Below are 22,561 nucleotides of genomic sequence, written 5' to 3'. Positions count from 1 at the left end.
TCTGTGTAGATTTGGGCAGCTAGGGTGGAGAGTGGGAGCCTGGAGCTTGGCAGGAAGGGTGGGCCTTGTACAGACCTGGGTGTCACCTTTACAGAGGTGGCTGTGAAGCTGTGGGTTCCAAGGAGAGTGGCAGAGAAAGACTGGGAACAGACCCTTGAGGGGTGCTCTTCAAGAGGGCAAAGCATGGAGGGCGGGTAGAGCTCAGTGTAGAGCGCATGCCTAGCAAGCATGAGGTCCTGGGTTCACCCCCCAGTGCCTCCATTAAAATAAATAAACAAACAAATAAACAAACAAACAAACCTAATTACCACCCCTGTCCGCCAAGCAAAACAAAACAAAAAAGAAGGCAAAGCAGAGGAGAAGTGTCAGGAAGGAGAACGGGAAAAAGTCAGAGAAGTAGGGGGATAAACACAAGAACACAGCTCCTGAGATCCCTGATCGGAGAGTCACTTCAAGGACTAATCAAGAGTAATAATGGAGTGCCTTTATCTTTTACATAAGACATCACTTCTCTTCTTGAAAAGTGATTTTTAATTTACATTGTGCTCTACAAAATGGTGCCTCCTTTAACATTACTTTTTAACAAATATTGAGAATTGCTCTGGATTTCTCCAGTTTTACAGTTCCCTAATCAACCCAAAAAGCTGTGTGGTTCTTTGTGCAGAATTCATTAAAATCTGTCCAGCAGTCCTGTCTAAGTGCATCAGTAGGCACTGAAGATGTTCCTGGAATTTCTCTTTGATTTTCAAGTTGAACGTCCTTGTCTTTGTCATAGTAGAGCTGGTCCTCTCATGGAGAGCCAACTCCCCTCAGGTTTCTCTGGGTCTGCACTTGCGTATAAAAGTTAGAATGATTTCTTCTAAGTGCAGCAGGTTCCCCTCTGAATGCTGACCCCCGTCTCTCTCACTGAAGTGCTCCCGTGCTCTTAGTGAACTAGTTTTATTTGGAAGCTCTTGTAGTAGTGGTACCTGGCTCTTGCAACTGTTTTCAAAATAGCCCCCACCCACCACCCTCCTTTTACACTGAAGAGCCAGTTCCTCACCACAGGAGTGTAACACATTTGGCTTAGAACCTTTCCCAAACCACCGTCCTCAGGACGTACAAACTTCTCATTTACATCAGTGTCCATTCTGAATCTTGCTGTGAGGGTCTGAAGTTTTCCCTGTAGTTATCTTGGAAGGAATATTGTTTTGAGGTTCTCGGCACGTGAGGTTCTTATTTACAAATGTCGGCGTCCCCGTCAGGACAGGAACTCTCATCAGAATCCGAGGAAACTTCGGCAGAATGTGGTGGTGTCTGTGGTACAATATCCCCATTTGAAAACTCTAAGTCTCTGAGTGAACAGTGCCATTCCACCGGCTCGGACTGAAGAGCTGCGATGTAATCATAAACAGACACGCCTGGGATCGCATCACTACAAGGGCTACTGCCCAGGGACCCAGGCAAAGTCAGTGGATCCTCAGATCTACCGGTGGTAGAGGCACTTTCCAGACGGGTCTCCCACAAACCAGAGTCTGGACCGGAAGTGAGAGTTTTTTCAAAACGATCTTCCTGATTCTCACAGGAATCTTCTTTCCCCAGAATATTTTGGTAAGTGACGTTGTCTGTCCTCTCTCCTGAGTCCTCGTCCTCCAGGGTCTTGCTGGCCCTACAGCTCCCCTCGCCATGTGCCTCTTTTTCAGACACATGTCTTGTGTCCTCAGAACTTGTTGAACTTAGAGTAAATAAAGACCCTTCATCAGAATCAGAGTTGGTGTCTGACTCGTACTGACAGTCAGGAGGGTGCTTCTGCACTGGTTCCTTGTTACTGGGAGTGACAGGCAGGTCAGGGCCCCGCCCTGGAGGGGAGGCCGGTGGGGACCAGTCCGTGTCTCCGGGGTCAGTGAGTGTGGCCCCACTGTAGTGGGTGGGAAGCTCTCCCGCGGCACGGAGGCCCCTGATCCTCTGCTGCTGTGCACTCAGCGAGTTGACATAAGCCCTCACTTGCCTCTCCTTAGAAAACTCCGGAAGTGAGAGTTCAGTGCCCCCTCTTCCCTCATTCTCTCCAGTCCTCAGCGCTTCTGTGTGCACTAGCATCTGAGAGAGGGGAGCTGTCATTTCTCTTGGGGGAGGGGGACCTAACTCGTCGGAATCCTTAGAGACTGAGCTGAGGTCACTTTGTGATCTGGCAGGTGCTGCAGGGCGACCCATGGAACGCTCACTGAGGGCACCTTCCTGGGCCACAGTGTCATAATTTACTTCTCCAGGGATTTCATTCCTGTAGATGTGGTCCTGTCCCGCCAACAGTGGTTGGGGATCACGGGCATTTGAGTGTTGGTGGAGAAGGGGCCCGGCCCCACCGTGATATGGAAGCGTGCTGTCCTTTGTCCTAGTGTGGTCTGCGAAGTGTTCAAGGCCCTGCCGGCCACCAGGCTCCTTTCTGCTGGGTGCCAGTGTTCTCTCAGGATTGACAGCAGCGTATGGGCTGGCCTCTGTCACCCAGAAAGAGTTTTGGTTCTCATGGAGGTTTTGATCATGGGAAGTTTGGTGCAGATCCATCCTTGGCTGCTGTCTGACTCCTGCAGCTTCGATCTCATCGTAGAAGCCCGGGTTTGAGTACAAGTCACCTGAGCCTGGACTTTTTTTCCGGCATCTCTGTTGCCACAGTCTGTCCACATAAGGCCTTGCAAAAGCGCCCAGGCAGAAAGCCACGAAGAACGTGATGAACACGGCCAGGCAGACGGCCAGGGTGAGGTCCTGGGGAGTGCGTCCCATCCTGCCAGCTGTCTGCTCCTCCCCGGCACTCTTCACCCACCTTGGCAGCCGTCTCGGCCTCTCCCTGGCATCAGAGCCCACAGGGTCCTTCTTCCCCGGAGTAGAAAAGCGCGCTTCCCCGGGCCTCTCACCTGTGCTCCTCAGGAGGCTCTTCATAGGATTCAGGTTCGTGGGATGAAGCTGGGTCTCTCTGGAAACTCTTTTGGTGGTCCACCAGTATGCCTCCTCCTTCCCTGAGAGTGGGGGGGAAGTACACATTGAGTGGACGTGGAAATAAGATTCCAGTGGTTCAGAAGGGTCTGTGAGTCCCCAGTCCTCATCCAGCTAGATTTATAGTGTGTATTACACGGTGAGCAGCTTGACTGACTGACTGGTTGTCTGGTGCCGACAGCACGTGCAGGGCTGTGTGCGTGTCTGCACGTGGCTCTCAGGCGCAGGGCTGCCTCTCCCAGGCCCAGGAGGCTGTGTGCTTCTCAGGCTTCCTCCCTGACTGCTGCCCACGGGAGGGAGAAGCCGGACGGAGGGACGGCCACATTGCTTCTCCTTCCTCCATGTCCTCACCTACTGACCGCACATTTTTTGAGAACTTTCCATCAGCTCCCTGCAAAATCTGTCCCGGCTCCACCTGTGACTGCTGTATCATTGCCTCACCATTCCTCAGTGCCGCCAAACAGCAAAGACACTCAAGTTTCTCTGCTGGCTCCTGACATTCTGCCCTCCACACTCAGATGCCAGTGTGACTTGTACAGAGTGATGAAACAGGTGTGCCTGACATTTAAGACTTCTCCCTTCTCTCATCTTCATGGATTTCTCTTTAAAAATGGTATGCATGGCCGTGTCTCTAACAGCAGTCCTGAACAGAAGTCAGGACTCATTAGAAAAAAAAAAATCTGCCTTTTTTTTCCCCCCAGTTAGGAGTTTGAGATTTAGCCAAGATATTTAATAATAGGGAAAAAAAGAGCTTCCAGAATATTCAACTCCAGTAACATATTCTAGCAGTTTGGGAGAGTGGCAGGGAACAAATCAAAGAAAAATCTACTTTTGAAATATGTGTGTTTTGTGTATGTATAGGATTATGCTTTCAGAGGGTTACCAAGCATTTTAATAATTATGTTTCAAGTTTTAGAAGTTCTTTCTTTGATTGATTATTTTATTAACATTTGGGATAAAAATATGACATTTGGGGGCTTTAGGGAAAAATTCTCTCCTCGTGAAATTTGTTTTTGACCAAATCCAGTGGTTTCTGAGCTAGCTGAACTAGGTTTCTCTGACCATGTGAATAAAATCATTCATGAACTGAGGAAAACAGTCAGGTACGGAGGATGGTTCTGTGACACAGCCCAAGGATGACTAATGCCGTGGATCAGTGCTCTTGCTTTCAGGGGGACTGTCATTCTTTCAAATGAGTCTCAATTATTCTTGTGCTTTTTTTTTTTCAGTTTAAATGGAAGTATTTCTGAGAGAAGAGGCACTACTGACTTACCTATAGACTTGTTGCAAATTACATTCCACTTTTCCCTCCAGGATTCAGAAATAAACTTGTGGAAGACTGCCACGCTGTAGTCACACTGCCATTGGTTATCAGCCAAGTCAGCCTCCAGGTGGGGAAGTTCTAGAGCAATGATCATCACTGGCAGGACGGCGGTCAGCGCATTGTTGCTGAGGTCTACCACCTGCTCGAGAAGAAACAAATTTAGGACAGTCTGCGAAGAAAGACAACTGGAGACAAAATAAATGAGTCACAGATATTGTCTGTATCCCTATGGAAGCAATATGAATTTTGCACTTATTTCAGAGTCGGAGGGGAGTAGGTTTAAACCTCTCTTCTGCCCATGAGAACTCTGTGAGCCTCAGCAACTTGCTGACTCTTGATGAGCCTACCTCCCAGGGTGGTTCTGAGGATTAAATGTACGTGAAAACTTTAAATATGGTGCTTATACTAGATCCCAAATCATCTTCCCCTCCTTCTGTCCTGTGAGTTGGGATTTGTACTGTTAGATAAAACCTAGATTTCTGGTTACTGAGGTGTAGAATTAGACACCGGGTCTAGAATGTCTAGAAGCACTGCGATCTTGAAAGTGGCAGAAGGTACTGGATGATGAGGATATACAGCCTAGAACTGCGGTTGACCAGAAGTAGCAAAGAGAGGTCTTTTGCATCAAGTATTATCTTAAAGGTAGTAGTACATTTCTCTGCATCCAGGGCTACTCAGTATACACAGAATGACTAATTTTCCTAGTCTAATCAGAAATAAAGGGGAAACAAAAGGACGCAGTGGCTCTAGAAACACGGAGCAGGGTCTGCTGCAGTTGGCTATGGCGGTGGTGTGATGCAGCAGGGAAGGCATAATTAGGTGTACTCTAGCTACCGTTTGCAGAGCATCGCTGGGTACCATGAATTCTGCTGGGTGCTTCACATACATTATCTCTAATCCTCCCAGCAACTTTCTCATTTCCCCTTTTTTACAGAGGAGGAAACTGGGCTAGGTTGCAGCATTATACCACATAGTTTCTAGTCCTAGGGCCTGGTACCCAGATGCTAAGAAAATAATAGAGGAATGAATGAATGAATGAATGGCAGAGCTGGGATCTGATCTGGCTTCATAGCTGTGTGCCTTCCACTCCACAGCACAGCCTCTCGGAGCCTGAGTTCCCACTGCACTGGAGTGAAGGGCTGGGCGGAGGAGGCCTGGAGTGTAAGGACCAGAGTGGGAGAAAATCATAAAAGAGAAAATACAAGCCTTGCTGAAAAATAAAAAGAGGGCCACAGATAAAAATCAGAGACACTGAATGTAATCCAGGCCAACTGTTTAATAAACATCAGGGGGAAAGCAGCACTGACAACTTGGCTTATATAAATTCCAAAGAAGAGCTGACTCAAACAAAGACTCAGACAGCGCCATGACCAAGACCACGGCATGGAGAATCAGAATTCTCCTTGAACTTAGTGGTGAGGGGGGCCTTTCCAGTGTTGAGTAATCAAGCACTCTTGACTCCCAGAGGAAGGTTGCAAAATATAAGTAGGAAATTGGGATTGGGGAGGAAAAAAAAAAAAAAAAAACAAAACTCTTGCTTTGGCCTGGCCTTGCCTGGGAGCGTTAGCTTTCTTATGTATTACCCTCTCAACAATAGAGTGAAATGTTCTAAGTCTGAAGAGGGTATTTTCTCAGTGCATGCCTGCATGGTTTTCATCCTGTTATGTTATTGTATTACAAATCATGACACTGAAAGCAAAACTGAGAGAGTATAGAAAACTAATAAAATGATTCAGGAGGAATAATTTCTTAGAAAAGATGAAAACAACACAGTCCAATCTGGCTAAAGAAAAGCCCATCAACCAACACTTGGAAGGAGTGTACTGTCTACAGCCACAGCATCCTGAACACACCTGATCTCATCTGAGAGGAGTGTACATTATAGAAAGATTGGGAGAAGCATATAATGTTGCTACACAAATCACCACATCTAAGAAGAATGGGGTAAGATTAAGAAAAGGAATGCTAATTTGAAATGCCAATGAAACTTATTTTATTCTGTCTAAACATGATGATGAATTTATGCCTTGAAAAAAAATCTATTTGGTTTCTGAAAAGATTTCCATGTAGGAAAACACATAATATAGTGCAGGTATTAAATACATCTTGTGAAAAAGAAAAAAAAAAAACAACCCAACAACAACATCGATTTTAATACTCATCTCTCTGGAACCGAATATTCTCATCATCTTCCCAAACCAGTTTTCAGTTATTGCCAAACAATTGGAAGGGATAACAGGGAAGAAGAAATTGTATGATTCCAGGCAGTTCAGGTGAATTGAGAATTACAGATGATTTAAAACATTCTTGGGCTTACTTTTTAGTTTGCCTGCAGCATCCATCACCTGTGAGCTGCAGAAGACTTATGAAGCACAATAAGCAAGCATAGGGCAATTACACATACAAATATAATCAGAATATAACATACTAAATAAGGCTCCCAGGCAATCTGACAACATGTTTGTGGTGAATTGGGGAGTGCTGCCAAGTTAAGTGGACATTCGTATCTGCTCTGATAACCACTGTAGCAGACAGGACCACAGTACAGCTGCCTCCTGGTATTCGAGCTCTTTGAGCAATCTCCTCACCTTGAGTGTAGACAAGACCTGCACCTTGCTTCTCAGCAGTGAGAATGGCAAAAGCAATGGGACCTCACTTCCATGACAACATTGCAAAAGACTGTAATGTTCTCGCTAGCATGCTAGCTCCTTCGGGCTCTGAAGCAAGCTGCAATGCTGTGAACTGCCCTGTGGGAAAGCCCACGTGGTACAGAGGTGAGGGCAAGCTCAGGCTGATAGCCAGTAAGGAACTGAGCCCTCTGCCCAACAGCCCAGGTGGAACTGAATCCTGCCAACAATCACATGAGCTTGGAAGTGGATGCTTCTTCAGCTGGGCCTTCAGGTGAGACTCCAGCCCTGGCCAACACCTTGACTGCAGCCTCTTGAGACGCCTTTAGCAGAAGACTCAGCTAAGTCTTGCCTGGATTGCTGAACCAAAGAAGTTGTGAGATAATATATGTGTTTGAGATAATACTGCTAAGTTGGCAGTAATTTGTTACACAACAAAAGATAACTAGTACACCTAACCACACTCATCATCCATCGATTCCTTTGTTTATTCTACAAGTTTCTTTAAATATGTGGTATGTATTAGACATATGTCAAGCACCAGAAAACAAAGTATGTATGATACACTTCCTCAAAGAGCTCACCGTCTGGTAGAAGGGTTATGGGGACGCAGGCATTAGCAGCTAACCATACCTAAAATGAAATAATTTCAGTTTTGATAAATACAGTGATGGAAAAGTATAGCCTATTGTAAGTGTGTAAAAAGGACAACTAATTCAATCTGGAGGCCCAGGGAAGGCTTCCTTGAGGAAGTGACGTTGGAAGGATTAGGAAGGGCTAACTCTTCTGGGCAAAAGGATCAGCAAGCGGGGAGGCCCTGAGGTGAAAACCAGGCTGGAAAGCAGTGAGCAAGGGATGGGTGGCTTGAAATGAGGCTGGAGAGGTAAAGAGGGGTCAGGCCCTTGTTGTGAAAGCATACAATCAGATTTGTATGTTAAAAGAGTAGAATTTCAATATGTAGTCTCCAGTTATAAAGGGCTTACTGTATTCCAAATGTGGTTCAAAGCACTTTGTATGTATTAAAACATTTAGTTCTCACAAAACCTATGAAAAAGGAATTGTTATCTCCATTTTACAGATGAGAAAACTGAAGCACAGAGAGATCTGGTAACTCACCCAAGACTGTGTGATTAGCAAGCAGCAGAGCCTAGGTGTAAACCCAGGCAGCTGGCTCCACGGGCCACCCCCTCACCGCTGCTTCACCAGTTTCCCTTCCATAGAGGAGGAACTTGGGGGACCATTCTGGCTGAAGGGTGGAAGTTGGAGATTTGTCCTGCAGCCTTGCTTGAAGAGCACTTTACATGTAAAACTGGGAAAGTGTCCATTTCTATGTGGATGCAGTCTAATATGACAGCCATTAGCCACATGCGGTCACTGATCATTAAAATGTGGCTAGTCCAAATTGGGATGTGCAGTTAAGTGTGAATATAGTCTGCTCTCCATGTCTGTGGGTTCTGAACCCATGGACTGAAGTAGTTAAAAAGAAGAAAGAAAGAAAGAAAGAAAGAAAGAAAGAAAGAAAGAAAGAAAGAAAGAAAGAAAGAAAGAAAGAAAGAAAGAAAGAAAGAAAGAAAGAAAGAAAGAAAGAAAGAAAGGAAGAAAGAAAAAAGGAAGAAAGGAAGGAAGAAAGGAAGAAAGAAAGGAAGAAAGAAAGGAAGAAAGAAAGGAAGAAAGAAAGGAAGAAAGAAAGAAAGAAAAAAAAATTTCAAAAGTTCCCAAAAGCAAAACTTGAATTTGCCTAGTGCAGGCAACTATTTTCATAGACAGCACTTATATTGTATTTACACAGCATTTACATTGTATTATTATAAGTAACCCAGAGATGATTTACAGTATATGGGAGGGTGTGCATAGGTTATATGCAAATACTATGCCAGTTTATATAAAGGACTCAAGCATCCGCAGATTTTGGATTCACAGGGGTCCTGGAACCAATCCCATTGGACATCAAGGGTCAGCTGTACACACAGGGTTTTGAAGACTTAGTATGAAAAAGAGAATGTATGTTATCTTATTAATAATATTAATAATATTGATTACATGTGTAAAAGATAGTATTTGGGTATATTGGGTTTAAAAATGTATTACTAAAATTAAATTCACCTGCTTATTTTTACTTCTTATATTAAGTTACTAAAGCAATATAAAATTGCATATGTGGCCCACATTATGTTTTCAGGGGTCATAACTGGCCTATATAGAGAATGGGGGTGTGTGATGCAGGTTGCGGGGACAGGGGACTCAAGCTTCTCCTAAGCCATCTCTGGGGGCCACCCTGGTGTTTCTAAAGGAGCATTGAGTGGAGATTTTACTGTATCCCCCTCAAAGAGGAGGAGGGGGGAGGAAGGGACTTGGAGGAGAAAGGGCTGAATCTGCCAAAACTAGGGCTCTGGGGGATCCTTGCACTCACAGCTGTCAAGACCTCAGTGAGATTCACTGAAAGGGGCCCGAGAGACAGGCAACACAGCTCTAAAATGTGATGCCTACCCCCTCAACATAGGTCTGATGTTTAGAACCACACGTGGCACGTGGTAAGTGCAGTGCAAGTATGGGTTGATATCATTATTGTCGGTATTATTCTGTGCCCGATTTTGGAGCGGAAGCACCAGGGTTGCTGGCCTTCAGAGGCTCATATAGTCCCAAATTGCATAAAACCCCAGGGACCTTTCACTGACCTTGTAGTTCAGGGAGGCAGCCTTCCTAATAACCAAGATTTAATTTCTTGCCAACTGGTAAGTGGAAACTTGGAGTTGGTTTTAATTTGATTTAGGAAAAATAATGTGCCAGTTATTGCTGCTGAGTATTAATGTTCAAATAAAATTCATGTCCACTGCTGAGGCTTTGGATCTTTGAGGCAAGAGAGAGACTTCAGCTCTTTTAGGGGAGTCTTAAAATAGACTTATATTTTTTGATTAGTGGCCAGTACTACTGGTCATGAAGAAGCTCTTCAATGGAAATACTCTTCTAATATAATTGCCCATAGGTCTGGTATTTGAATTATAAACATTACTTCCTAACCTGTAATTTTTTCAGGTCCTTGAAGGCTTCTGGATGAATTCTGAATATCTTGTTGCTCTTTAAATGGAGGTTTTCCAGTTGCAGGCAGTTATGAAAATCAGACAGACCAATTTGTGATATCCCATTGAAGGACAGATCCAAACTCTGTAACGACTTCAGTTTCCATAGCCCTGTTAAAATGAACAAGCAAGTTAAAATATAAATTGTTCAGTATTCTTTGTAAGGTAGAAACTAGGACATAACCTAAATGGTTCTCAACAGAGAAATGGCTAAACAAAGGATGATGTTATCAATACTACAAAATGCTGTGTAGTCCGAAAAGAGAACATGGGGTAGGTCAATATGAACTGACTGAATAGGAAGGAAAAGTTAAGTTGCAGGAAAGTATAAAATATAATCCCAATGTTCTTGGGAAAAAGAGAGCCATATGCAAACTTATACATATGTTTTGAGAGAGCAGAGAGGAAGGCCTGGCAAGAGATGAACTAGGCTACGGATGGTAGTCACGCTTAGGAGTCAGGTAGGGGAGGGAGGTGAAACTTTGCTTTTATTTTTATACACTTTAACATGTGCTAATTTTACAATAAGAGCATCAGTCCAAAATCTAACCTGGACTGAATGAGATGACAAGCAGATATTTGCTTATTTGATTCAACTATGGGCAAAACTGGACAATCTTGCAATAGTTATAGAGGAAAAAGTTTTATTTACATGGATGATGTTTTATTTACATGGATGAATTCTTCCCCTTTTAAGATGTTCTTATTCTAATTTGTAGCTATGTCCTTTTATAAATTATTGCTGATATTACAATAATTTTCTAGGAATTCTTATATTTTCCAAAAGTAGTATGTTGATAGATGTTTTATTTTGTGGCAAAATAATCTAATTGAGTTTTGGTCTCTGCCTTTGTGTTTCACTTGATTCCAGAAGCAACCAGGAGGCCCATTTGGCACTGAAGATAAAGGTTGAGAATGAGGTGCCAGCCATAGCAATCTTCCAAATCTGATTTCCCATATGAGTCTCACAAGGAATCCCTGCATTTTTACATTTCCTTCTGCTCTGTTCTCACACGTCATCTGTGTCTTTAACTAACTACTGCATAGCAGATCAGGCTGGTTCAATTCCACAAGTGTTAACTCCTTGCCCACTATCTGCAGAGCACTTATTGTGTAAGACTGACTATGCAGAGAGATGATGACTGTTTTGAAAATGGCTGCACATCTATGTTCTCATGTGTTCACTTCAGCTGTACAGACTGAGCCAGAGATCATAAGGATGACAACTCAGTCAAAACATTATGAGCAAGGCACCTGGTGCTGAGGACACAGACAGCATGAAGACCTTGTGTCGGGCTGAGTGATGAGACATAAACACAAGAAAAAGTCATTAGTTATACAAAGCAGTTACACCCCCACCTTCGACTATAAAATTAATTATTGTTTATCTGTCAGCCTATCCATCAGATGATTAATCCGTTCAGGGAAGAATTCTCATCCTTGTGAATTCTTATAATGCCAGGTATACAAGAGACAGTCAATAGGCCAGAGGGCACAGTGCTGGACCTGCATAGAGATTTCAAAATTGTTGAGCCAACATTAAAAATTCAATACAAACATGTACATTTCTAGCTTCTCTTAAATAATTGGAAGTGGCAACTGGCACAAGACTTTTGACTAAAGTTAAAGGAGGTCTGCCTGTCTTAGATGGGGTGTGCCTTGTAGAAGAAAACGATGACCCCATCAAAAATAGGAAAACAAAGGATAGGCCAGGAAGCCCGCACATTTAAAAAAATGAGAGAGAACCAAGGCTAATATTCAGCTGGCCTACGCTGGTAAGAAACACTTCCATACCGGTTCATAAATAGCCATTGCCAAGCCTCCGTGTGTCGCCCTGCTGCCCTGGGCACTTTGGTCCATCCCCCGTTCACCTCCTACCCACAACAGTACTCTGCTGCATCACTACAGACAGGAGGCATCCAGCTTGGGAACCCAGGCCAATGGCCACTAGTTAAGTATTTTGAATATAACCTCTGGAGAAAATGTTTCTTTGCGAAGAATATGCCTACATGATTTAATATGCAGACATATGGGTCTTAAGAAAAAATGCAACAAAGGACCTGATACGAAAGAAGCCATAGTTTCTTAACATTTTCATGATAATTGCCTGGCCTGTATAGGGATGTGAGCTCATGGTTGCTCCCATTTCTAGTGCTTAATTGAATTCAATAAGTACCCCAGGAGTTCAGTGGGAAGGGAGGTTGGTCTATCAATTAATAGGGGGGTGTGGAAATCTCCAACTATAACAGTGGATTTGAAAGTGAGCTGGACCCTGCGGGGCCTTGTCAGGGACAGACCTCTGTGTCCCTCGCCTCTTGTCTGTAGAAAAAGCTTTAGTCTCTTAGGCCTTCTATGAGTTCTAAAGAGTAGATTTAATCAGAGAAGTGAGAAAATGCAGAAACAAAGGAAAACAGTCAAGCAAGACAAAGTAATAATAGTTTAGTCATAAAACAAAGTCAAGGATCTTTAGTTTCTCCTCAGGAGCTGTAGATAATATCCTGGGCCATGTCCTTGAGTTGTTTTGCCCACATGAAAACCCCCACCAGGTGGAGGAAGTTAACTGCATGCTGACCACAAGGACATAGACCCAGACCATTGGAATCAGAAGGTTGATGACTGAGCGTCCCCAAACATCACCCTGTTACCTCGCCATCAACCAATGAGAGAACTGTGAATGAGCTGATCACACACCCAGTGACCCTCTCCCTCACCCTGTCTTTAAAAACCCTTCTCTAAAAGCCACCAGGGAGTTTGGGTCATTTGAGCGTGAGCTGCCCGTTCTCCTTACTTAGTGCCCTGCAATGAATGCTGTCTGTACTCTTCCTCACCACAACTGGTGTCATTAGTCGGCTTTGCTGCAGCTGGGGCCAGCAGACCCAGGGTAGGCTGGCGAATAGATCTGTCTGTTTCTCTTTACAGTTCTGTCAGTTTTCCCCTCACATATTTTGATGATCTGTTGTTAGGCATATCCACATTTAGAATGATTGTACAAGAATTGACCCCTTTATCATTCAGTAATGCCTTCTTTATCCCTGGTAATTTTTGTTATTCTGAAGTCTCCTTTGTCTCAAATTAATATAGCTCTCCCACCTTTCTTTAGGTTAGAGTTTATCTAATGGTTTATCTTTCTGCATCCCTTTAGCTAGCAGCTTTGTTTGTAATAGCCAAAAAAGACAATCTGAGTGTCTGTCAACAAAGTAAATGAGTATCCATACAATGAAATTGTCCTCAGAAATAAAAATGAATGAACTTTTAATACCTAGAACAACATGGAGGAATCTCAAAATAATTACACTGAATGAAAGAAGCTGCACCAAAAATAAAAGACTGTATTGAAGGATTGCATTTATATAAAATTATAGAAATGCAAACAAATCTATAGTGACAGAAAGGAGACCAGTGGTTACCTGGGCAGGGGAGAGATGATGGGTGGGAAAGATAGACTGCCAAGAGGCACGAGGAGACTTTTGGGGGTGATGAATAGTTCACTATCTTGATAGTGGTGATGGTCTCACGGGTCAGTGTGGTTCAGAGAGGACGGAACAGAGCATTCAGAACACAGAGGAGCAGGGGCCTCCAACATTATACAGACCTACAGAAGCATGAGCAGTTCCAGCAGGATTACTGGTGAATACTCTGGACTTCATATAAACTCTGAACTTTCGTAGCAAGAGAATGAAAATCACCTTTAGTTACCCATTGTACTAGAAATCAAGGAAGTGACTATTACAGCAAAGACTGAGATGGCAAACAGAATTAGACACTCAGGATGATTAAATGGCCCTAAAGGAGAACTAAGATTTTTTGAGCACCTGTTGTGTATCAGGTGCAATGAGAGATGTTTTACATGTATCATCACTCTGTGTTACAGCTTTTACAAACGCTATCTCTCTAAACCACACTACCTTCTGTTAAAGACAAGGATCAGGAGGATTTTATATGTTAAGTGACTTAAGGTCAATAAACAATAGAGTAATACAAGAAGTATAAAAGTATAAGAGATGAAATAAAAGAGTAAATAAGAGAAGTGAGATCAATACACACCCAAGCATAGAGTGCACGCCCAAGCATGAATGCAAAGAGTTATAAAGGTAACTTCTTATTCGACTCCTTTCGTAACATCAAGTTAAGATCCCCAAGAAGAAGGAGAACGTCTTCTGCAGATGGGAATTAAGACTGAAATTCAGTTACTCCTCCCACATGAAGATTTTCCCTTTACTTCCAATTTTAGAGAATTAAGATTTAATTTTAGTTAAGAGAACTTGTGGGGTCCTACAAATGACCTTGTTTCGGGTCTCTCAAGATGAAGTTGGGTAATTCGGGTAAACTCTACCATGACAGTTGGCTATGTTTCTCAATAAGAGGAATTTTGTTCTTTTATACATTTTGCAAGGTGAATCAATGTTGAGGGTGAGTGAAAGAGGTTGTGAGGTGCACTCATGGCTGGGGCTTGGACATCAGAGAATACATTACATGTTTTAAGAGAGTTGAATGTTGGGAGAGAAATATGGAGGCCCTTTTGTGGAGGTAGAATTATTTATTGAACTACTGATGATTGCATAGGCCACGGGAGGCAGGAATTTGATTAGCCTTTGCATTTAAATGGCCAGAAGTAGTTTTATTACTTCCAAGAAATTATGTCAGCGTTTATTAGAAAAAAGGCCACGGAGGATATGCCCAGAGAGTGTACCATCTTAGAAACCTTCTTTGGACTATGAACTTCTTAAATGCTCTCCCAGATATGATAATCTAACATAAAATAATGATATTCAAGAGTTATGGCTTCAAGTTCAAAGAGTACTAAGAATTGGAATAGAGTCCGGAATAGTTCTGGATAAGATATTTGATTCATAAAATTAGCCTGAATGTGGTCAAATTTATATAGGTGAGCCAAAGCTTAATGACATACATTCATTTTGTTACTTTAGACCCTGAGTTGGTTTTGAGAACACTGGTTATTGGTATTTCCATAATCCAAATAGCAATCAGGATGAAAGGTTTAATTCTCTACAAATGAAAAGAATACAACATACTTTTTTTTTTTTTAACAATATACTGGTTATGTTTTTTCCTCCTCTACCAGTTTCAAAAGTCTGGTATTATTTCATCTCATTGATAACATATTTATCTCTTGGATTCCGGAATTTAGTGTGTTAATATCAGGCTGTCACACCTGGTCGGGTTTCAGCTTAACTGGAAACCCAGTAAGATGTTGGTCCTCATACATTTTCAGGTACTTTGTGGGCACTCTAAAAATACTGCTTAATGAAAGTTGAGATAGTTTAACTGGAGACCAGTCCCCTTGTTTTCAGTTTTTTAAAACTGATTTTTCCATTATTAATGCTGTGCTCCAAAAATATGGGAGGAAGGTGGAATGATCATTAAGGTTAAGTTCATAGCTGGCTTCTGTTTGGTAAATTGCATCAGCCAGTACCTTCTCTGGGTGCTTTCCCAACATGAAGCGTATTGGTAACATCACAGCTGATCAGCATCAACCCAGGAAATCAGCTGATACTGGGTTAGTCGATGGGATCTTTCATTCTTACAAAAGTGGACTTTACAGAGTAATAGCAACTTATCCTGGCTTTATAAATTGTCACCATTCTAAGTCATGTGAAACATGATTTATAAAGGTACCCATGTGCTACAGGCCAATTGCTTGATTGCTGCTTTCAGAGATATCTCTAATTAATCATTATCTTAGATGAGTGCAAACAGCTTGTAAATAGTTAGATACAAATGATTCTCTGCTGAATTATAGTGGGCTGGGAGTCACAGCTGCTGCAATAACTGTTAAGCATTTTAAAAGATAAGCTGAGATTTAGACAAAAACAAATTTATCATTTGTTTCTAAATAGATCGTTATTCTTGATTTGTGCCGAGAGTAATAGTAACTAGTATTTGCAAAGTATTTTACAAGTTTATGAAGTACTTCTCATATATTTTAAGAGCTACTGTTTATTATGCCAAATACTGTGTCCAGTTCTTGAGATACATCTTTCCTTCAATCCTCACAATTCTGAGTAAATATTACATTATCCAGATGTTAGCTTAGGATAAAGGAATCAAAAAAGAACAAAGGTTGGGAAAAGGTTGGCTCTCCAGGAAGCACCTCTCATTTATCAGCTTTTCCCCTTCAAAATGGGATTTCAAAGTCAGAGTTACCCAGTCACAGTCACAGAACAGTGAAATGTGAAGGGACATTAGAGGGGACTCAATCTGGTAAAAACGGAAAGTATGATGATTATGGAAAAATACTTCAAATCACACAATGCTGTGGATAAAAGAACTCTCAGTTACATGTAAGTAGGTGCAGGGCTTACACTGGACTTTGATCATCGGTCTGTTTCATTAACCTGTCTATGGTTTTGTTTGCTAGAAGTCTATTAGAATTTCAGATACAAGATTTGCTCATTTTATATCTTTTTTCTCTCTCCTTTGCAAGTTTAACATATTTCCTGATGTTTTGGGAGGCAGAGGTTTAACTTGGGAAAGGACGATGGGGCTCTATCTGCATTTCATAGAGATATTTGGTCCTTAAATGAAATGCATTCGCCCAAACCTCCACTTAGCTCTGGGGAATTCATCTGCCTTAAGGAGGGATGTTCCGCACTTCTCTAGTTACTGTTGTGCTGGGATAATATTTTGACATATTAATCTTTTACCTCTCTCTATTTCCCTGTTTCCTTTCTCTCCATTCAAGCAGAAAGTAGGATCAGTATTAATTGTTCCAGGGGAGACACATCACAAGGCAGAAAATAGAGGTGCCTACGAGTCTTTTTTTGCTTTTGTTTTCCAAAGGCCTAAACCTTCAGAAGAAAGGAATTTCTAGATCTAGATAAAGGGTTTTGAAGAAACGAAAGCAGGGAAGAATTTCTCCAAACTGAAAGACTGAAAAGAGATGTTCTCTGGTTAGAGGGGGTGAGGGACATGGACACACACACACACACACACACAAACTTTGATGGTTTGTCAGGGTATAAAATTCTAGAGCTGTGGTATAAACCTAAGAAAAGACAAAGGAAAGCCCATGAAGGGCTGATGTTAAATGTAAGTATCCCTACGTCCCACCCCAACGGATACTAGCAGAACAGGGGCTTAGAATCAGAAGTTCTGCAGAGTTATAAAAAAGTAGAAGGTTCTCTCTCGGGGACACTGGAATTCATGGGTTGAGATTTACATCTACCATGCTAGCTAGAAAACATATCGTGTGGATACATGTAGCTTTTAATGATGTTCATCAAAAAGTTAAGCAAACAAAATAGAAATAATCTAAATGTTGTTTGATGAACCATTATAATATATGTATGTATGAACATTATTCAATTATTTAAAATATTATTTATGAGACTGCTTAATTAGGTAAAGGTGTTCAAAATATTATGTGATATGATATTGTTATAAAATACTATCGACAGTATGATCCAATTTTGAGAGGAAAATATATATGTATACATAAAGAATAAACTTGAAGAAGATACATTACAGGAGGGACTTTAATGTTTTCCTTCAAGTTTTTCTTTAATTTCTAATGTTCTACAAATAACAGGCATTCCTTTTATAATAAGAACAATATGATGAAAATCATAAAATTAAATTAGTTTATACTTTGCACTGAATGTGCTACACACTGCTTTTATGGAAAAAGTCAGGGAGAGAAGGCTCCTACCCTTCTCACACAATTCTGCTGGAAGGGGGACTGGAGTAGTCATCCCTTCACCTGCTGGGCTATTCTCATCAAAATTATGCTTAAAACAAGATCAGGAACTGGAGAAAGAGTGAAGAGTAAACAAATAAATTCTAAAAAATGAAATGAAAGACCTGAAAAATTAGAAAAACTAAATATGAATAATTTGAGATGGAGAAAAATGACATCCTTACACTTTCTTTGTTAGCATCGGGTCTTATATAAAGTAAGTACTTAGCAAATAGTGACCAAGACTGAAAACAAATAGGGAAAGGAAAGTGTTTGGAGCTCCTGAATAGAAAAAAGCTCTGGCTTATGAAGCTGATACATTTTCTAAATAAAACATGGGTGTATTAGTTAAGGAACACCAACATGGAGATTATTCAGTGTCAGAATGGATGAGAATTTTTTATAACAGAAGGATATGTGGAGTTCTGATAAGGAATTCTGATTTTGATTTGATAATAAGAAAGTTTATATATAATACTAGCATAATTGTAGTCTACATTTGGAGGACAACCAGATAAGTAGATGTAAAATATATTCTATAAAAACAAAAATTATAAATAGGGGAACACATTTAATTCGAATTGTGTTACACACGAACAGAATCTGAACTAGTGATTTCTTAGTGCTTTTTTATATTTAGAAAAAAATGTATAATAATCAAAGCAGGTAATTTAAAACCACACATTATTATTTAGAACTTAGACACTTCCTAGTATCTCTTGACAAATCCATAACATTAATGTAAGTTATAGTAATAGGAGATTAAATTGCATTGACTATAAGTTCCACATATTATAACTTCAAATTCCACAAGAAACTCCTTTTATTTGCTCTGATCAAATTACTTTACATTCAGCTGTTTCCTTGAAACTGAAAACCAACCTAGGATTCTTACTGACATAAAACATTAACTCTCCACATACTCATTGTTTCTTGGTCTAGTCCATCTTTCTAACATTAATTAATTAAATATTTTATTTATTATTGTATTATTTAATAATTTTTTTATCTTGGCAGGGGCAGGGGGTAGGTAACTAGGTTTACTTGTTTTTGGAGGAGGTACTCGGGATCGAACCCAGGGCCTTATGCATGCTAAGCATGCACTCTACCCCTTGAGCTATACCCTCCCCCCAAGTCTATTTTTTAAAATTGTACTTACCCTTGGGTATATGACTGAGTTTATTTCTTTGAAGAATGAGCAACTTTAGAAATGGAAGCCCATTTCTCAAGCTGCTTCTGTGGCGTTTCACCCACGAGGACTTAAGACTGGGCAGATCCAATGACACGGAGTGGATGGCGTTGTTGCTGAGGTTTAATATTTCCAGAGCATGAAAATGCGCGAAAGAGCTCAAGGTTACTTTTGATATGAGATTGTTACTGAGGTCCAGATGTCTTATAGTCCATTCTTCTTTTTTCATGTGAGTTTGTAAGAGAACCTTGAAGAAATTGGAACTTACAGCATCCACCGTGGCTGCTATCTGTGACATGTCCACAGGTATCTCATGCTTTCCAGCAAAAGAACAATTTGTCAGAAGATATCCATTCCACTGGCACTTGGAATTGAATAAAATACTACTTTTTCTAGATGGGTTTGTCATTGTGCCAGTAAAATAAAGACCTATCACCATGGTAATGACTCTCAAACATAGGTTTTTCATAATGCCTGGAGAGAGGAAAATTAATTGACTTTTTCAAAATAGCTTATGTAAAAACTAACAGCAAATAAGCGGAAAATTTAATTTTCAATTTAAGATTTAGGAACATTATTCTTCCTTGATTGCCCATTTAAGTGAATGTTTAATTTCTTACAAACTGGGGCAAAGTGTAGCTTGCAAAATGGTATACAGCTATAGTATAAAATTACATTTATGACACATTTTTAAAGAAAGAGCTCCCCTGATTTGTCAGAAAATACAAATTCACTTGGGCCTCACCTCTGTGTCTGCTCTTCCAGGATCATTCACCCTGCCGTCTGCTTAGGAGTGAGGGAAACCTACCAAGATTAAAGACTTCTCTGCTTCCTTGCTAGTCATTAGTACTGAGCAAAGTCTATTAGCTTATCTTACAGCACTGCAGTCAGCCGTGTGATTTACCATGTGAGTAACAAGTCATCCAGTTACGCTAAACTGTGGAACTGTATGGGTGGAAAGTTCAACTCACGAGAAGAGACTCTTGATTTTTTTTTAATGACTAGAACTACAAGCTTTGTCTTTGTGGCTTTTGTGACTTTTCAAATCCTTTTGAAATCATTTAGACATATGCAACATTAAAAAATGGATTATAAACAGGATGCTCTGCCTAGGACCCATGAAGATATAATAAGATACAGAAACTCAAGTAACTTTTTTCACCAAAGATCCTTGAGAAGCACTTAAAAGCTTTAAAACAAGTATCTATAAAGCACAAAAAGTAATTTAAAAAGAAAATCGAAAGGATAACTTTTGTGATGTGTTTTAATTAATCCAAGTTCCATTAAAAAAACCAATGTGCATACAAATAACCACATTATTCAGCACGTAGGTTTACAATAAACCGTCCCTTGCTTTCTGTTCTAATGGCACCACTCTGGTCCTCATCACTACTCTGCAGTACTAGGATGGTCTATTTTCCAGCCACTGCCTCTTGACTTTCCTTCTTGATTCATCCAGAAGGTTTCAAAGGGTTACTTCCCCACAGTACTCTTCTCCTCACATCATCCCCCGATTTAAAATTCTCCTAGGGCTCCTGTAGTCCAAATCCCTCAGGCTGGCACTCCAGGTTTGCATTACTTACCTAACTTTATGAACTAGTTTTAAAAGTACATGTGGAGCAAATACAAGATGCGGCTTCTGTACCTCAGTATATATATATGTAGATCTCATGCAAAAATGAGCTTTTAGTTCACTCCAATTCCAAGCCCAATGCCTTTTCCTCCCCTCAGTCCAAATCCTACATATATCCTTCCAGATCCATCACAGACCCTATGGCCTGAAGACCCTTTTTCCTGCTTTGGCCTCTATTTGCACCTTATGTCTTCAGAAATCTTTCAGTGAATATTTATTAAATGAATGAATGAATGCATGTTTGTAACATTCAGTTTGACAGAACATTAATACTATCCCACATTGTTATTGCTTTGCTTTGTGTCTTTTTTAAACACCTCAAAAGACTAAGCTCCCAGAGGGTAAGAGCCATGTATAGATAGATAAAATTTCCCCCCATGTTTTATATTTTTAATAGTCCTCAGTCTGTCATTATATATATATGGCTCCATCACCTCTCTCTCTCTCTCTCTCTCTCATCTCATCTCATCTATGTATTTTCCCCCATGTTTTCTGTTTTCGATAGTCTGCAGTCTGTCATCAGGCTACACTCTGCTTGGATAAATGAATGATGGAGTGAATGAAATTTACCATGTAACTTTTAAAACTTTGGTTTCATACAAGGTCAATTCTCCCATGTTTTGAAGGGCATCTAAATTCAGGTACGTGTGATCATGAACTGCAAAGGTGCCCTACACCATGGAGGAGTGATTTATCTTTAAAGTGTGCCTTTCATGCAATATCAGAAATTGAATTAATTTGTATAGTCAGAAAGATATTTGTTATTATATTCAAAGCTGCAGTCATTATATATACATACAATTATATAGCAAGCTAATGGAACATCAGCAACAAAACAGTTATCATCCACAGGCATATTTCAAAATTGAACAGAAACATGTGGTTGAAAAATACTTCTTAAGGAGACTTAAGTTAAAGATTTTCATTGACCTGATTCTTTCTATGAAGAGATTTATCTATAATTAATAGATGTGAGTTCAAAACAACTAGATAAGGATACTCATATCTTAAAGTGAAAAGTATTAATTTGTAAAGAAAAAAAATATATATACACACTACACACAAACATATGTATTAGGTAAGGAACACCCGAGAACTTCAGAAAAATCTTCTGAGGAAACTGGAGATAATTAGGTGAAATGTTAAATCTTTAAATAGATATATTCGAGCTGAAGTATGAGGAAGCAGTTAGGAACACTGGGCGTGTGTGTGTCAGACAGCGAGACAGGGAGAAGGCAGTATCAAAAACAGAAAGTAGAAAGGAAATGAAAGTCCATTCTTACATAAAACAAAGAGAAGTTAAAACAATTAGAAGTCAAAAACCCAAAGAGGCTAGTTTTGCTAAGATGTAGAAAGAACACAATAGGAACACTGTTCCTAAGGCATACCTTTGGTCCTCCGGGAGTTTTCAAATGGGTCTCTCTCTGAATCAGCCAGGTGGGGATTTTAGACCTGAGCCTTTGAGGCTCCACCCATCCGCCCTGGAGCCTGCCCTGTAATAAAACTTCAACCCCTTCATCTCCAGACTCTGGCCTCTTGCCCTGGTGACAGCAGTGACAGTGACACAGAGTGTGGTATACAATTCTGGGCATACTAGGGGGAAAGCCGCCGGAGAGAGGCATCCTGCAGTGCACGGAGGGCAAGACTTTCCAGACTGGGACTGCACAGCTTCTAATTCCGAGCTCTAGGATTCCAGAGACATTACATAAATTCTGGTAGTGTCCAAATTCTCAAGCTAAATTTACATTCAGCACGTTTATATGATTAAGCAGAAACCTGGAATATTTTAACAATTAAAAAATTAACAGCAAACAATTTACAGAATCTTTATTGTTAACAGAGGTCATTAATAGTTACTACAAACTGAATTAACTGAAAGTCAAATCAGTAACTTGAAACAAATTTATAGGTTTATTTTTGTACAGCATAATTTGTAATCTTCACCCCCTCAACACTTTAAAAAAGATTACTAAAATTATCAGCATTTTAATGGTCTCCGTTTTCTGTCAAATTTAGCACCACAACATTCTCACTCTCTTAAAAAAAACCCC

At 40.7% G+C, this 22,561-nt stretch overlaps 1 protein-coding gene across 2 annotated transcripts; it reads right to left on the bottom strand.

Annotated features, from left to right (window-relative positions):
* Positions 1-469: 469 nt before the first annotated feature.
* On the bottom strand, positions 470-22,258 carry LRRC66 (leucine rich repeat containing 66). Of its 2 annotated transcripts, none has more exons than XM_064486739.1 (5): positions 21,899-22,258; positions 18,848-19,193; positions 9,934-10,103; positions 4,238-4,427; positions 470-2,987 (listed from the first exon to the last, which is right to left on the bottom strand). In XM_064486739.1, exons 1-5 carry the CDS (start codon positions 22,130-22,132, stop codon positions 1,216-1,218), a joined length of 2,712 nt encoding a protein of 903 aa, XP_064342809.1. In that variant the 5' UTR covers positions 22,133-22,258; the 3' UTR covers positions 470-1,215. The 2 variants fall into 2 exon arrangements, with proteins under 2 accessions (XP_064342809.1, XP_010991144.2); XM_010992842.3 differs by having other exon boundaries at positions 18,848-19,351; positions 21,899-21,954.
* Between the last annotated feature and the right edge of the window lie 303 nt (positions 22,259-22,561).

Source organism: Camelus dromedarius, chromosome 1, assembly GCF_036321535.1.
Source record: "Camelus dromedarius isolate mCamDro1 chromosome 1, mCamDro1.pat, whole genome shotgun sequence".
NCBI lineage: Eukaryota > Metazoa > Chordata > Mammalia > Artiodactyla > Camelidae > Camelus > Camelus dromedarius.
The sequence above is the reverse complement of the archived record's forward strand: the minus strand, read 5'-3'. Positions and strand labels throughout refer to the sequence as shown.

Excerpts from the sequence above, each read along its gene's own strand:
- LRRC66 (XM_064486739.1), bottom strand. The coding sequence starts at position 22,132 with ATGCCTCTCTCCGGCGGCTTTCCCCCTAGTATGCCCAGAATTGTATAC. Across the intron at positions 19,194-21,898 it reads AAACTCCCGGAGGACCAAAG|CATGAGATACCTGTGGACAT; the intron begins GTATGCCTTAGG and ends TTTGCTGGAAAG. Across the intron at positions 10,104-18,847 it reads ACTCAGTCATATACCCAAGG|GGCTATGGAAACTGAAGTCG; the intron begins GTAAGTACAATT and ends TCATTTTAACAG.